This window comes from Magallana gigas, chromosome 5 (genome assembly GCF_963853765.1).
Source record: "Magallana gigas chromosome 5, xbMagGiga1.1, whole genome shotgun sequence".
Taxonomy (NCBI): Eukaryota; Metazoa; Mollusca; class Bivalvia; order Ostreida; family Ostreidae; genus Magallana; species Magallana gigas.
The window spans coordinates 29,048,687-29,066,931 of NC_088857.1; the positions used below are offsets into that span (position 1 = coordinate 29,048,687).

Here is an 18,245-nt window from a genome sequence, read left to right on the forward strand (position 1 = left end):
TTCAATATTATATTTGTCGTCAAGCCTACCGATAAACTTAGTACTATATACAGGGAAATATCCGCTAAAGTCTTATTTTTGCCCCTTTTGCTCTCGTTGTCAGCAGGCGAATTTAAGACTGTGCAATTTCCAATATCTTATATTATCACTTTTTCAACTAAATTTTGTCTGGGTGAATTTAAGAAGGGGCAAAACTGTAAGTGTAGAGGGGCGAAAATAACCCTGTATACAGTACAATTATCATTAATGTTGGAATATCCAGGTGCTTTAGCTTTAACTCGGTAGAAAATAAAACGATTGTCTCAACATGTATTTTATTGCATATTTATATATAATATCAATTACAACTACCTTCAAAATAAATTAAAGAGTAAACATAAACTACATAAGCTCACTAAATCTTGAAAAAATTCTAATAAACCATATATTAATGAACAAAAGACAACTTTGACTTACATTGAAAATGTACGTGTACAACGATGCTACAATGTACACAATCGTTTTAGTGCTCATTAATCAAACTTATCTAGTGTGCCTTTTCTTGTACATGTCTTTGAGGTGAAAGTAAATTAAGTTGTATACAAGGAATGTATAACAGGACTTGTATATCATTTTTTTTTCATTATGAATAGGGAGAGCGAAGTATTTAATTACTTTCCACAGTTCATTCAATTCCAGATTATCACATCAAAGACGAAAAAATACAGCATGTACTACTAAAAACCGTCGCTCAACCTTTTAGAAATACAATCAACCACATTAAAAATCGATCGTAAGCCCCTTACAATACCATAACGTATTCTTTGTGAATGACAAGCTTAAATAGTTTCTCACTGTAAAACACTATAGATAATGCGTGAATGTATAAATTTATCAATACGTGTGCCATACATGCACATTGAACATGGACATATGCATACAAATGAGTAATATTTCCTCCAACTGAGCAAATATATATATTGAAAGGTTTCTTTTGTAGATAGCATGCAAAAGCATATAAAACAGTTAACGGACGGAACATTTATAATCAGTGGAGCAAAAAAATTGAGCTCAATCTATAAACTAGTATGTGTTAATTACAGAAAACAATAATCAAACTGACTATCTGGGAAAATGCTCACAACCTAAATGTTGGAAAATTTATGATCCATCAAGAGTAAAAAAAAAACAAGCAAACATCTAATTACATTATATGTAAATATATATAACGGTTAACAATACGCTGCAAACATGTTTATAGCTTTGCAGTAAATAAACAGTTTCACTCGTGCATTTAAAAGCATTTAAACCTGGTGATCTAGTAATAAAGAAATTACACATATGTAAAAAGTTAGACATTTCAGAAAACGCTAGCAAAAATATATGCTGAAAGCGCAAAAATACTCTCTTATAGCAGAATTGATATTGAACTCAGTTGGTTTACCTTAACAGTACCAAATAAGTGAAATTTGGTACAATAAAAAAATAAATTATAGACAATATGATATAAACCAATAGGTAAATGAACAGTTTTGTTATATAATTATATACAATTTGACAGACTAATTTTTGTACTATGTGAAGCCCATTCTTCTCACACCACACTCACAACAAAACTTGGCTTCTGATAATGGGTATTTTGTTCCACATTCATGGCAAAACTTCGCACCTCCTTTGCCCAGAGAATTTTTCCGGTTATTTGAGCTCCCATTTGAATGTGAATTCATATGGTCATTTTCTGAACTACTGCTATAATATCCAGACTCCGACTCTTTTAATCCATAATGTATCACTCCGGAGGAATTGTTGCCGCCTTTAGTAGCGCCTCTGTCAAAGGGAAACATATATTACTGATGATCATGAAAACATTTAGGTCTAAAAGAAGATATATCCAAAAGTATAATGTATTTTTCTCTTTATTCTCTGGTGTTTTCTTGCGATCTTAAGGAAGATAAACTTTTAAACATAATACTCTTGAACAGATTGATATGCACTGTATTTATATCAGTGACGGCAAATTTAAGATAATTTAATGTTCGTTTTAAAGTGCTGATGAGTCAAAAGATAATAGCGATACTATATGGTGTCGCCTTTAAAAAAGATATTTTATATTTACTGATGTTACATTTCTAAGGGTTTATATAAAATAGTTTTCGGGGAAAAAAATAATGATTCTACAGTTTTAATCAATCTGACAATGTAATCATCGATGATTATCATCCTCATGGCAGTAGAGCACTGAAGTAAACTATAATTTTTTACCATATAATTCGAACGAAATTCTACTCTTATTTTAATGATACGTATTTAGGAGATGCACAGAATGGTGCATGAATGAAGAAGTCGTTACAATTATTATGACTCATCACCCTAGGGAAAGTCCTAATAGTGTAAAAAGTCAGCAAAGACATAGGTTGAAAGTGGCAAAGAGAGCACATGCGATTACAAATACAACCATAAAAGGTTTATTTTTTTTAATTGAATAAATACAAGGCATTATACACAAAGAAAATGAATATGAAATGCAATCATCATTTTGGCAAAACAGTCATCAAATATTAATGAGCAAAACTTATGTGGTTTTATTGTTGAGTATGAAAATTAGTTAACAAAACCAAAATCAATTGGTAATAAGTGTACCTACATTAATAAAAATTTCCTTCCACAGATTCCCCACTTTCATTAATTATAGTTAATCCATTAGAAGCCACGAAGTATATATTGAGCAGACTTTATCAGTTAACACAAATGCATCTGTTTCCTTACTCAATGTTAGTAAAACCCATTATTCTAAGTCATTCCAACTTGGTATACAGAATTAGAGACACGGCTTTGTGTCTTGTAATCAGTTTACTTGCTTAGTACGACATTTATAAATAAGAAAGCGATTACGGCCGGGATCATCATGCTGCAATTTCAATCATTTCTCTTCCCTTAATTTCAATCACAAATATATGGGACTAGACATGTTGACTGGTTGGGATAAATATTGGAATGCGTAATTGCAGTTATATAAGGGGGAACAAAATAAGAAAAATACAAAGAAGATTTTAAGATCATGCTCCCGTGTAAAAGATACAAAAAATTGGACTAACTTGACAATAAAATGTGTTGCAAAAGTTAATAAAGACGAATTCATACACAATTACTCTATAGAGAATTCAAACATATTTCTTTAAGTATAGCAGACATTGCCCATTGGCAAGTTTTGAATTTTCTTCTTTTTTTATTGTATTTTCGACAATTTCGATTTAATTAACTCGTTATAAATAAACGAGTAGACAACAAATGTAACTGAATTTACTGTTATTGTATTGAACAAAAACATAAAAAGTAAGATCAAACAATGATAAAAAATTACTTCATAGATCATAACCTTAAACAACATCTGCTGGCTATCGCAAGAAAACTAGCAGCGCCATTTTCTCAGCTTTTTGAGAAGGTTGCACTTTAACAATTTACCGCTTTTTCTTGTTTAAGTAAACTGTTCGCGCTAAAAGCCTGTATGAAGAATATGGTCCTAATTTATACACATTGTCTTAATGCATCTATTTTGATTCAAATAAACTGTTGGGTTTTTTTTCTAAAAAAAAAAAAAGGGTCTTTGATAAAGTAAGTCGAGGTGCAAATTCAAAGTTTTTTCAGAAGGAAAGAAGATACAAAATAAAAATATATCAACTTTTATTGCCCAAAGTCTCTTTATTAAGACAATGGATTTTTAATTATATCAATTAATGTACATATATTTTCCATGTTAATTCTACTAATCAAAACAAATATCCATGCAACTGAACTGGTCACATATATACCCATGCATTTTACTTACGCAGATTTGTGGCGTCTTATAAAACAAAATAGGAAAACTAAATGTAACAATGACAGGTGATATTAAAAAAACCAAATACAATGAAATGGAGTTACATGCAGACGTAAACTTGAGCGAGAACAACAGCAACAACAATGACGTAAATTTGGAAACGTTAACACAAACGGTGGTAAAATCAGAGTGACGTGGAAGGAAGAGGTACCTCATGAGGCGACTATTTGACGTGCTTTTAATGCCCGCAGAATGTATTTCCCGCCGGGCCTCTTGATAGGCCCGGCCATCTCGACCGGTTCGAAGGGCACGCCCATTTCCATCAAACAACGAATCATCGCCATAGTCACTGCCCTAAATACATAATCATTAAAGTACGAAGTGACGTCACAGTGTTTGCAATAACAAACCAAACGTGCTTCTTCCATTAAATGAAAATGTGATAAGCTATACAAATAGCATACAAGACCATTTCCTTATAATTATCTCATAAATTCCCCTATAATATCCACAAAATCAAATTCAATTAGAAAACAACTGTAGCTCTTGGTGTGCTTTCATTATTAAGTTACGAACAAATGTCTTAGGTCAGTTTGTAGCAAAATAACAAAGAAATGCATTAGTTGGTACAAGCGTAGTTAATCTTTGTTAAATCATCTTACTCAGAATTTAACAACACATTTTGTTAACCATTCACGAGTAAACATTTGGAATACATGCAAAAACAAACGATTTTCTTTCCTAAACATCCCATAATGCATTTTGGGTTTTTTTGTATACCCATAAAGAATTCTTTTTATTTACTTTGAATATTTGAACTTTGAAAGAGATTGATTCTGCTGGTGTAAATAGGCGAATCATTGGATTTTTTAATTCCTTTCAACAATTTTTTTTTTTAATAGACAGAGTTCACTGTGACTGTTTGTCATTAGAATAAGTTCGTAAGAAATGTAAAATATGTTTTCGCTTTTAATTTATATACGATTTGTCACCATCAATCCAATAAAGCAGTTTGAATATATTAAAGTCCCTTAAATTGTCTTTTAGATAAAAATGTAAAAATAGCTAGAACAAAATCAAAAAGGGCAACAAATGGAAAATGATAATTTTTCATTCTCATGTCCTCTGGAGCTTTAGAACTCTACATCCGATTGGAGTGATATAACAATTAATCTTTTAACTCATGTAAGCCAGAGACTCCCTGCCCACTTTGATAAAGTGTTCAGTATCACAGCAGACGTACATGCATGATTTTTATTACAGACATTTATCTGAGGCTTCTGAGTGAAGTCAATGGTACTGAAGTCGAAAGACACTCCGGGGTCTTCAAGGAATCGCTATGCTTTCATTCAGCCATATTTCAATTACTTTTTTTCATCGAAATCCGGTAAATGCCACTAAAAATACCAAAGTCAGATTCCCTGCTTAAAGGTAAGATATAATTAATGAATCTTCCCTTAATGTCGTATAGGTTCTCTACATAAGCCGCTTAATAGAATAAGAATCCAATTCTCGTTTCCAATGCACATAAATATCCTTGAACTGGTGAGTTTCCTTTCGTAGCATTAATGTTATCCCATCCCTCTTTTTGGCAATACTAGTATGTACATTTCTGATCTTACTTGATCTTTCGTGATACTCACTATGCCTTCTGGTAATGTTTACACCATGAAAACTGAGACAAGAATATCGCTTCTGGGTGTATCGCAATAATGGTAGATAGCATTAACCCAACATATGACTATATTTTAAGGATGTTAAAACTACAAAATGTCGAGCAAATTATAAAAAAGAACTATATTTGGGTAGCAATGATTTAAGTTAAGAGGGTCATGAACATCTTTTTACACTGGTTAAGGATTTTTTCTCTGCTAACCTTAAGTATCAAATGTAAAGAAAGGTTAAATATTTTCGACATGTTCAATATAAACGTCAATGAACGGATGCAGTATCATTGCAAAACATGTTGGTCTATGCGATATGGGTTTATTTATCTTGTAAAATAGGTTAGTATAATCAAAATTCAACATTATTTATGTACAAAATTCACTCAGTTAATTCATAACACTATCGAAATCTGATCATGATTATCAGTAATGCATTCTATTAATTACTAGACAAGTTAGCAAATGCACGCATACAGAAGGTCATGTAGTGATTGGTAAAGCCATGCAAACCAATAAATCATTAGCCCATGATCATTTTTAGGGCCTAAATAAATTGACTAAAATAATTAGAATCCTTATTTCAGATTGTTAACGGTAGTAGAAACACTTTATTATTATAAAGCCTAATTAGAGAAAAGACATCATGCTTTGGCCTGCAAATTACCAAATCTTGTCCATTTCGTAATGGCTGTAACATCCGTTTATGAACAATCGGCTTAGCCCAGACGACATCAGAACTATCATTTATTGCAGGACCTGCAGACTGTTCATCTGGATTTTTAACATGATTAATTATCTCTTCTCCTTTGTTGGGATATTTGGGAGGCAATGAGGCGGAGAATTTGACAGCTTTTGGGAAAAGAGCTGCTTGACTTTCTGTCTCCTGTTTGTGAGTGGATGAACTATTCCACGAAATATATTGCTCTATTCTCGGAGTGGTTTGCTGTAAGATAAATCTCTGTGATGTGTTTCACTAACCTTTCACTAATGAATATAATGCCGGTTAAAAACCAGCCAACCTTTATTTCTAAATAAAGATGTTTGAAAGGCATCTCCTTTGTCTGCAGACTTGTTTACGGATTTAATAACACCGCCTAAAACTTATTTGGAAATCATTAATGTTAAAATCTGTATATGTATCAATGTCCCTCTAGTTTCTGATGAAAGATATAGATGTACGAGGGTTGTCCCAAAATAGCGTAGACAAGTAGCGTTATTCGGTTAATCGAAGACAAAGGAAAATGAAATTTGTGCCACAAAGGGTTCAAGAAATTTCCATTCAAATAATGTTTTAAAATCGAATATTGTTTGAGATTAAATTAGTGAAATGCAAGCATGTTAGATAAGAAATTCGACATGCGGCGCAATGTCAAAAACAAAAAGTTAAAATCAACATAATGAATTGAAAATTGGGCGGAAAAGTACTTTTCGAATGAAAAAATTCAAATAAAACATACACTGATATTTCATTATAATTCTATTATTTACTCAGAAAATTTTTTGGCCATAACAAAACTTTTAAATATTTTATAGCACGTTTTGTGACAAGTTGAAAAGTTAACTCGTCATAAAATGACGTTGTCAGCGTTTAAGGCGGCGCAGCAGTAACTGATACAATTTTGTAAAGACAATGAAATAAATCCTAAGCGGCTTTGGAAGTAAATGAAATTAACAAAGTCGATGAGAAATGCGTTTTGTGAATAAGTAGTTAAACAACATTGAAAATATTTGAACAAGTATGATGACAATAAGTGTAAAAAAGAAACCTCGAACGAAATAAATGGACGTCAAAATGTTTAACGAGACATTTCGGTAAGACGGACGTTAGACAACAAGTAAAACAAGGCAAGTTTGGAACCGACAGATCGTTTGTACGTAGAAAATATTAAAAAACAAAACAAAACTAGAAATATATATTGAATGTGCACGCAGAGTACATGTTCAAAGATAATATTTTTTCTAAAACATTCGGAAATAAAACGTAAATGTTATCGTGATCGATGTTGTGGGTTTAGCAACAACGTAAAACTGGAAATTTTCGACGTCGCACATTGCGCCGCCTGACAAAACTTGTTGTTACTAATTATTCATTTTCTCGAGAAATTAATTAAGTACAAATTTGAACTTTTCAGCATTGTTTGCCAAAGGGTCATTGAAGAAAACATAGAAGTCTAATGAAATTGCAGTGGACAGATTATAAATTATGTGTCCTGTCTACATTTTTTGGGACAACCCTCGTAATAATAAAACTTTGGACATTACTATAGTATACAAAGTTTGTGGCTACGGAATTTACTTAACATTTCAAGTACTAATTCAATGCCTCTAATCAATGTTTTTATGGCAGGTCTTTGAATGCACCACGAATTAAAAGGAAACCTTTGCTACCTATGTAATCAATCTGTTTGGGAGGTCTGGTTTAAACATTTCATAATAAGTTTAATGTACCATAATCTACATGTTAAATTATGGAAAGAATGGAATTGCATTATTATTAGAAATTTGACCATCACCTCAACAAAACTACCCAAAATCCAGTGTGCCTTCACATTTTAAATTGGTTGTGCACCAACACCTTGTGATAATTAACAAAACAACATTGAAAGAGTACATATCCATTGCAAAAAGAAATAAACATAATGTGCAAAATCATACAGTAAAGCATATTTTAGCAAAGAGATGGTGAAAATGACAAATAAAACAGAACAGCCCTTTAATAACTAAAATAGAATTATAACATATATCTATGAAACAACTAACTAGAGATAAACTCATCATTTGAAGGACTGAAAACGGTAAGAAAACAGTTAAGTAATTTATTAACTTGGTATTTACTAAATAACTCACCTGGTGGGTACTGGTTGTGGCGGTAGAACGCCCCCTGGCGTAGGAGTTGGGCTGTCGGCCACTCACGCTTTGAGGAGTTCCACCCATTCCTGAGAAAGAACAAAAAGGTATTGCCATATTAATACATGTAGAAAGACACATGTAGCCGGTACATTACGAGTTCACTTGAAAAACAAATGATTAATGTTAAATTTTCATTTTACTACTATAGATGCATTTCAATGGTAGTTAATCACAATAAATAGATATTCATTTTCAATTCTGATAATGCTTCCGTGGATTTAGTGCATAATATATAGGATTAAGCCTAGAATTGTCTTGCATCAAATCAATACTTTTCATCAAGTTTGCAGAAACACTAAGAAAGATGTTTCTAATAAGAGTTTCCTGTTCTCTCCTTATATAATTCTATTTTTAAGTACTAGCTTCAGTCATCAAACAAGGAACCCAAAAAGACCAACTGTCACCAGGGGAAGCACCTAACTGAAAGAAGTTGTATGCTGTAAAATTCCAATAAAGATCCTGAAACTTTCAATTATTCCTATCAGTGAACAAATGCTGGACAAATTGAGAGAGGCTAAACAGATGCCAAACAAAATAAATGTTCAACCAATGGAGTGTGAGAGTGAATGACACAACTGGTAAAAGCCTCAAAGGAATGCTAAATGAACAACCAATGCTGTTACAGAACTAAAGAAAAGGGTTTCTTTGATATTTAGTTGGGGCAAATTTTCCCGAATAACTTTGTGTGGCACAGGTCTGAGATTTGGAAGAGACGTCCGTCAAAATTTTTCAGTTTTGACGAATCTCGCTGAGATTAAGGTCTCTTAATACTACAGAATAAGTTGGGATTGAAATTCTTTCATGCTTTTCTCTATGATAATTTTACAATTCAGTGACTGGTGCGTTGTGTCTGGTTTGTTTTAAATTGGCAAAATGTTCAAGAGAAAAAAATATACCGGTATGTAAATATGTGAAAAGTTAATGCACCAAAACAGCAATGAAACCTGCAGTTAGTAGAAATATGTTTTAAAATTCATAGAAAAACTGAGTCTTTGGCAAAGGTGAGCTAAAAAGGAAACAAAATTAGAAGACTGAGTGATGATTGCAAAGTGAATGGTTAAAGACATTTTAAGAGATTGGAATGCTCTTACATGATGTATATTACATGTATATATAAATGTAAGCCAATGATCTATATCCTAAAAAAGTTAATGTAGGGTACGTGTAAATAATTGTTGAGCTAATGCAGAAATGGGAAGAAGAACATTTCAGGGAAGCAAATTAATTGAATAAAAGTATTCAAAGAGTTTATTAAAGATCACAAGGCCTGGTATTTGCAAATTTTTTTTCTTTCACCAATTAGTTACTGTAGCAAAATATGGATATATTTAGTTACCAATAAATTGGTAGAAAGAGTTTCTAGAAAAAATAATTAAATTTAAGATAAAAATCCAGCATTAATACCATCAACTGATTAATTAATAAACGGCAATCTGAGAGACTCAGGTGGTGTTCTATTGACAAATCCAAGGGGATTACTTCACAAATTGACAGACATTCTACTAAACTCTTATCAAAATACTAGCCTAAGGTAACTAAAAAGATTTCTTAGAGTGCATTTGTAACAAGAATATAAATGAACCTAAGTTGGCACCAACTTAAAATGATTCCTACTGTTTAACAAGATATTCTGGTATCATCAACTATTTTCAGTATTGTTAAGCAACCAATTTATACATAAAAAGGTTGATAAATCAAATAAAAGCTAAGATTCCTTCTCTCATTTAAAACATTTAAAGTGACACATAACATTCCGTGAAACAATACATGTAACTATAGCTTTTAAAATCAATTGGTTTCCAATTTCGCACCCATAATCAAGTTTTATCACCCAATATGCAGATGGGTTTTTTTTTTTTAAGAAAGGCTTTAATTATTTGCTAACTAAAGCCCTTCTGCGTAATTGATAATGTAATTACAATTAGCTTGTACACAGAGTTCAATTATCAAGGAATATAATATATCTTTAAATCTAAGAAAATTGCTTAATGAATCATTAACCTAATGCATTTCAGCATAAACTTACAATGTACAATGATATATTCTAGTAAAGGTAAAAGCTTTCTTTAATACAGAAACAGTGGTCTGCTCATTCTCTTTTCTCGAATCAATATTCCGTCATAATTAAAATATAATCATCATCAACATATTTTTAGTCTTCTCAGAAATAATTAAATACCTTAGCCCCATAGATGCATTTCTAGCTCTGCAAAGATTGTAATATTTTTAAACTCCAAACACTTAAACACTGAATACTTATAACCACAATTTATATAAACAACTAGGCCTAACTGTCCTCAAAATTGGAGAATATGTCTTCAACTGTCTGTCCTCTAAATCAGATAATATGTCTTTAATATCAGCAATGAACATATTAACAATGTCATGTTTTGGAGGACATGCAGTTTGATGATTATCAAAAAACCTGCAAGCCAGAAATTCAAGATTTTTTCAAAATGTATAAAAGCAAACATAGAAAAAATGGAACCATACTCTTACTTCTAAACACCACTAGACTCCACACAATGTCATGCCAAAATAACCCACAATACAGTGTATATAATAGTGATTGATGTATGGCACACCTTCACAAGAAGCAGTTACGTTCACTTAATTAACAGGAAAATGGAAATCCCAAAATTCCATTTTGGGCAACTCCATTCCGTCTAAATGAAAAGTTTTATAGTAATTCTTAGATGGGTGTGAATGATTTATTTTTTTTATACATATACCGGTATAAATAACTGTCTTCCAGTATAAATGTCCATTTTATCGAAAGCTATAATTCAATTTGCAGTCTGAGATCAAAGCAGTTCCAATCAATGCGCTGAACTAGTAGAACTTAAAGCTGGATTTGATCAAGGTCATTATAAAGCCATTATGCAAGCTAAAATTGTGGAGGAAATGAGCTCAAATCTAGGCCACGGATACTTTTTCTTAAGTGGAACAAAAGCTTGTTATCAGACCTTATCTTTCATGACTTTTGTCACAATTCTAACGGAAATACATCATCAAAAATGTCTTAGAAATATTGTTAATAGTTTCTCATATAATGTATATGAACCAATAAGTTTTTTCAATGCATCATTAATTAAGCTTATAATTGTAAAACTTGATTTATTAGCCGCATGAATGCTAACGATTTGTAGGGATTTAGGGTTTAAATTGTTTGGCAGTCTTTTGATAAATTCTTGTTAAATGATTTATTAAATAAATACAAACAATAATTCACATGTTCATTTGCGTACATTTGTGTACATGCAACTACAATTTACCAAAAAACATTCAGAGATACAGTAAGAATACATGTGTTAATACATTTAGTAAGTGCCATCAGGATTATGAAACCTCATCAAAGAATCTCCTTAATATTTTGAAAAAAGAACAAGTTTAAAAAGGGAGTAATTTAGATTACTGTATGTAAAAATTTGTCTTGAATAACATTTCTTTGGTTAAAGATTGAAATTCATGAAAGTAAAAATTTTAATTTCATGCTTATTATACTGCCTAATATATACAATGTATGTTTCGATGAATGGATTTTTTTATTAAAAAAAACCTAATTTTTTTGTATAAAGCAACATATTAAAAGTTATATTTTAATATATATATTATTAATTGATTTTGTTGGTTCAGTAGTACTTCATAATCTCTGCAGTTTTTAGTAACTGTACCTTTAATTTGACATATCTAAAACAAAACACAAAGTTCATCCTCTTTAAGGAGAAGAGGAGATTTTGTAAATTACAGGAAAAGTTTTACAGATCGAACTAAAACATACTTCAGAAAAGGGAAACAAAACCTCAGAAATTTTCAAATGGAAATTGGTTGATCAATTAAGTGATGAACAGTTATCAACTCTATAATTAAGTGAGCAGATTGGGGGGGGGGGGGGTTATTTTAAAAATAATGAATTTTTTTTTAAAAATTGGATAATTTCAAGACCACTCTTCCATGCATATTGGATACAATTGAAATTAACAATTAACAATTTACAGTTCATTAACATTTCTCTCCATAAAGAAATCTTTCTCAGATAAATCCTTATTATCATAATGCTATTTTCCATTATTGAATGATATAACAACAATTAATTTATGTATAGCATAAATTTGACTTAATTGTTAAAAATAGAAAAGGGGTCAGTTGATAGTAAATCAATCAGTATAGCATGACTATAATGGTTTTAATATACAATACATACATGTATTTATCATATTATGTTTACAAATTAAGAAGCAAAATGTCTGGACTACAAATTAGTAGTTAGTTTTCATATAAATATTGTGTTATATGACAATTAATTGCACTACTAACGGTATATTATTTGAAAATTAATGAGAAAAGCCATTTGAAGCTACATACAGAGGAGCATAGCTTTTTACGTATATAAACCAACGATACACAGAGAAATATAACAGCACACAGATAGCTAGCCTTCGCAGCAGATACCTTGTCATAAGATATTACAGGAAGAAGACTTAGGAGCAGGGTCTTTTGCTGGCAATTTAGTGGTTTTTTTATGTCCTAAAGTTACAAAAACGATTAAAGTGGTAGTAAGCATCTATATGAGTAAAAATACTGCATTGGTCTCAGAAATCTGAGAAGATCAACGTAACAAAATACCAAATACTTTCAAGCTCCCTTCACAAAGCCTTTAAAAAAGCTCACAAAGAACAATGTTAATTAATTTTGACTTTAGATTTGTATATTATTGTATATTTGTAATATTTTTTACGTCAAGAGAAAAGTTAATGTATAATTATAATTTGTAATATATTTGCACAAAATCATACGATTAAACTTGCATTGTTGAAATTATGCATCTCAAACTATAGATAAATAAACTTTAGGTTGATCATTTTAAATCAAAATCTTCAGTTGTAAGAAAGGCTAATTTGGTGTATGTATCATATCAAATTGACATAAAATATTAATATAATCATTAAAAACAGACCTCATATGAAATAGGCTTCTAACAACATAATTATGCTAGTATTACAGTGTTTCATTCAGTATCAGACTTAACATTCAAAAAAAGTCCAGTAATATGCATACAAAGAAAAATTCAAGATTGAGATATTATACATCTTTGCAGATTTGAGTCAATAAAAGCTACATCATATATATGTAAGGTTATTGTATATGCATCAAGCAGTTAGCATGCAAACATCTCTATATTTTATTAGAGTAAACTTTTCTTACCTGCACCTCTCCCTGCTTGGGTCGCTGGGCTCCCCCTAGTGCCCGCTCCCCCATACCCTGGGGAACTCTCTGTTTTGGTTTTTGGTTTTGGAGGCTGGTACTTCAAGAGAAAATTTTGAAAAATGCATTTATAAGATTTTTTCAAATGCCTTTTTTGTCAAATATTGTACAGCTAAAAAGAATTAAATTTTAAAACATAGATTATATTTTAAATATGATACATATGTGTACTTTCATTCACATTGATAACCTCAAATTAAGGGTCCTGTGCCACCCAAAGTTCTCAATTAAGTTTGATTCTTGAATTATATTCTTTATTTAATAGGTCATATCCATACACAGTTATATAGTATTAAGAAGTCTGTACAAAGGGCAGTAACTCTTAATTATTTTTCATTTATTCTTAAAACCAATTTTGATACTATATATTACATGAAATCATGTAATGTTTATTTGACAGAAGTAAACTTTGTACATTTCAGAGATCAACAGGTACATATAACAAAAAGCTTGTAATTTTGGCAAGATGAAAATTGTCCAGAAGTCTATTTAAGTATAGACAAGCTTAACCATGCAATGGCATTTTGGTATTAATTAAAAGGAGCCACCATATTTAACTTCAGCAAAAATTAACTTTTATCAGCAAAGTCAAACCTATCAAACCTATCAAAATAACCCCCTGCATATACAATGAAAATTTTCATAATTTCCATATCAATGACTAAAGTATATTTTTCCTGTGTCATTAAGTAATTGATGATTAAATAGTAATTTTGTCATCAACATGTAGATTTTTACTCTCAGCTAGAAGTCCTTCTTTGAAACAGCAAGTTTATGAAACATATGACTTAAAGCACAGTCTTCCTGAATTTAATTTTTTTTACATTAAAAAAAAAATTAATGTTGTAGCATGTTGGCTACTATTTGATCGGCTCAGCTAGTACATACCTGTGTTCTAACATTCTGTTTAGCGGCAGCACGGGGATCTACTTTAGGCTTATTGGGGATCCTCTGTTGTTGAGTTTTACAGAAGTTTATGTGGCGCTCAGCAGCTTTCTCATTGAAACGACGGGCACAGTACGGGCATTGCACATAGTCTGTATTAAAGATACAACCAAGAATATGTTGATTGGTTCCAAAATCATGCAATCTGGTTCATACAATCTAATTAAAATTAGACTTTTTATTCCGCTCCTCTACAATACGCTATACAAGTATACTTGTATAGCGTATCAAAGAGGAGCGGAATTACAAGTCTAATTTTAATTAAATTGCTGGTTCATACAGATTTCAAGACAGAATAACAGTCATGCAATGTCCCTGTAAAAATAAACATTAAACTCTATATCTCTTTTACCTGGATTAATGGAAGGGGGTGGGGGTGGAGGCAGAGGTTCCCCTCGCTGCATGGCAATACTGACTCCCCTGGCAGCTCGGACAGTGTTGATGAAATCCTCATGCTTTGCACGCCAATTACTTTTTGGGGCTTTAACTTCCTGTAATGATACCTTTACGCAGATACGAACATACGCATCCACATCATTTAAAAGACAGCAACACGCGAAACAACACATTCTACATAAAAATCCTTATTTCCTGGCTGCACTAGAATTTTCAAATGCTCATGGCTTTCCTATTCCCCTAGAAGCTAGTAGTCTACAGCACAATATCTTAAATTTGCACCAATTATCAATACTAATGGCTATATTTGTGTGGCCTGTAAAATACAATTAAGTTGAGTGGAAAAAATACTAACACATATTTATATTCACTCATGTTTATGCTTAAAATAAACTTGTACTGGGAAAGTCTATAACATTTAGCGGTAGTTTTGATTTTTAAAAATAAATGTTATTTAATAACTTTGATATGCCCATGCAGTCATTCACCTTTTTCTGGGCCTGTTTAATTTGTCTGTAGTTGACTTCAGTGCCTTCAGATCTCTGCTTGGCCGAGTCAAAGACCTTCCTCTTCTTGTTTGCAGCTTTTATACAAGAAGGTTCATGTTTTGCCTGCAAAAAAAAAAAAAAATAAACATTATAAAAAAAAATTTAATTATGTTATACATGTATTGTAGTTTTTAAAAACAAAAAAATGACTGGTGTGAATCAAGTCCTTATTTGTTATTGTCATATTTTGTTACGTACATCCAAATTTTTTTTTCAAATGTTTTAAGATCAGAACTGTGAATAAATCTGACTTGGCTTTTGCTGTGCCTGTGTTTAATTGTAACATACATGTACATAGCAAGTTTTGTGCTAATAAGATTGAGGATCATCTTTCCGGCGGAAAAATTTAAGAACCTATATATTCTCACAGATATGTTCTACAGAATGATATATGTTTAAATTACAGGTTTCTGTGCAAACAATACATCAAATATTTTGTGAAATACTTTATAAACATCAATTTTCAAGAAAGTCCAGTTACCAGAGATTCTGGAACAAACTGTCGTCCACATTGCCTGCATGGTTTCCGGGCTACGTTTCGATTAGCTGAAAGTTAAAAATTTAATAACATGGATAATCAAGATGATTATATAATTTTTTCAACAAATGTTTGACAATTATATAACAGAATAAATACAATGGAAACAGTGGGGAAATATAACTTACTATAATAATTTGTTTTTTGGTATTTAATTTATTTTGGAATGAAATGTTTTGAGGCCTGAAATGTATAGATCCAGCAACTTTTTTGGATATTTATCTTAGTAATGTAATTTTGATTGATTCATATGTAAGAACAAAAATGCACTGGTCATAATAATATCAATAATCCTAATACTAAGTTAATTGAGAACAACTTCTAAAATATTAAAAGACTGAAGCTTAAACAAACTTTTAAAGCTAACAAACTGTTTTATCTTATGGCTCTTAGGTCTACATGGTTATTGAGGTAAAGATCAACAGACTCTCAATGGGTTTTTGAATTACATACAGTTCTTATGAGTAAACTTAAACTAATAATTTCAATGCCTTGGTGAATAAAAAATATTGATAAGGTTTCTAACAACAAAGATCAATCCAAAATGTCAAAACTTTTAGTTTCCTGACATCGAATGATATGTAAGCACCTATTTCTTTAAGAACATATATTTGTTCAGCCATATATCATTTTTTTTTTTTTTGGCTAGTTGAGGCACCCTATATATTACAACGTTAAAAGGTACATAGTGAAAAATATTTAGGACAAAACTAAGAAGTAAAGCGTCAATATCCTGCCAGCATTTAAATAGCTAGTGCTCAGGTAGATCAAACATTCATGATGATCAAATAAAACAGATTTCTTATTTAAAGGTATTGCCCCCGGATTAATGAGTTACTTATCAGGAATCTTGTTTTTGTCCAAACCCAACACCATATGGAATAAATGTCTTAACAATCATCTTTCAGTGGCCCAGTAAAAAAATATGTACACAAGCATTAAAATGTTTTACTGCATAGGACATGTGATAAATTGAGGAGCTGTATTCTCTATATACATATTCTGATAAAACTTTATTTTACACATTTAAATCACCTTCAAACTATAGTGAGTCAGAGTAAAATTGACATATTTCCATCCTATTAATACATATAAAACAGATGTTTGCATACTACACTATTATAAATTAAGGGAAAATATTCTAAACATGACTATACCTGTTTGACATGATAGGGTTACCATAGGAAAATTAGTGACTAAACATTTATTAATGGTTTTATAAAAGCTATAAAATAGATTTTGAAAGTAAATTTCAAATTAAGATTTATAACATTGTGTGCATGATGTGTTCAATGCATGCATTCCCTAGGCATTTAAAACTACCTCTGAATCACGTTGCACTCAATGAATTGTAATAAACATCAAATAAATTCAAGAGGAAATGATGATGTACTTTTAAATTAATTATTTATAATAATTGAGCAATATAATTCATGTAATAAAATAAGCAATAAAATAAAGTGAAGCAATTAAAGCTTAATTGTCATATCACGAATGGATAGGATGATCAATATTCATATTTTTTACATCTAGTGCAAATTATAGAGGCAATCTTTACTTTAAGTAAATAAAAAACCATGTAGGTATACCTAACGGTATACGCAGAATTTCGATATCATTATTTATTTTCTTACAGGAATGAATCTAAAGGTTTCCTTTTCTATGTACCCGCTACCAGTATACAAGAGGCAAAATATCAACTATACATCAATTCAGTCATTTATATTTATGTAAGGAGAGAGAGAGAGAGAGAGAGAGAGAGAGAGAGAGAGAGAGAGAGAGAGAGAGAGAGAGAGAGAGAGAGAGAGAGAGAAGCAATGGATAAAATCGACTATAGATCTATATATCTATCAGTTTGTTGATCACACCCCGAAAAACATTATATCATTACTGCAGTATGACATTAATTTGTGTAAATAAATTCAAATAAAATATTAACTTTGTTTCATATCTTACAGCCGACGACCAAAGATAAAAATAGATAGATTACAATTTCCCAATCTTGTCATTTAGAATAAAAGAGTTATCTCAACAGATTATTCGACATTTGTGAAATAATTTCGGTAGTAACCAAATTGTTTACCGTCGTAATCCGCCATCTTCAAAATATGCGATGATCGGCAGTAAATAAGCCGGTATGACAAGCAATTTTATATCTTTCTAAAAACATTCCCAGCTAC

At 31.1% G+C, this 18,245-nt stretch overlaps 1 protein-coding gene across 5 annotated transcripts; it reads right to left on the minus strand.

Annotated features, from left to right (window-relative positions):
* Positions 1 to 297: 297 nt before the first annotated feature.
* LOC136275301 (zinc finger C2HC domain-containing protein 1A-like) lies at positions 298 to 18,216 on the minus strand. 5 transcript variants are annotated; one of them, XM_066084013.1, is made up of 11 exons: positions 18,149 to 18,216; positions 16,009 to 16,073; positions 15,468 to 15,590; positions 14,936 to 15,074; positions 14,527 to 14,675; positions 13,579 to 13,678; positions 8,311 to 8,399; positions 6,128 to 6,406; positions 4,008 to 4,150; positions 3,806 to 3,820; positions 298 to 1,806 (listed from the first exon to the last, which is right to left on the minus strand). In XM_066084013.1, the coding sequence occupies exons 1-11, from the start codon at positions 18,162 to 18,164 to the stop codon at positions 1,554 to 1,556; spliced, it is 1,371 nt and encodes a 456-aa protein (XP_065940085.1). In that variant the 5' UTR covers positions 18,165 to 18,216; the 3' UTR covers positions 298 to 1,553. The 5 variants fall into 5 exon arrangements, with proteins under 5 accessions (XP_065940085.1, XP_065940084.1, XP_065940087.1 ...); XM_066084012.1 differs by having other exon boundaries at positions 14,936 to 15,086; XM_066084015.1 differs by lacking the exon at positions 6,128 to 6,406 and having other exon boundaries at positions 14,936 to 15,086.
* Positions 18,217 to 18,245: the final 29 nt, after the last annotated feature.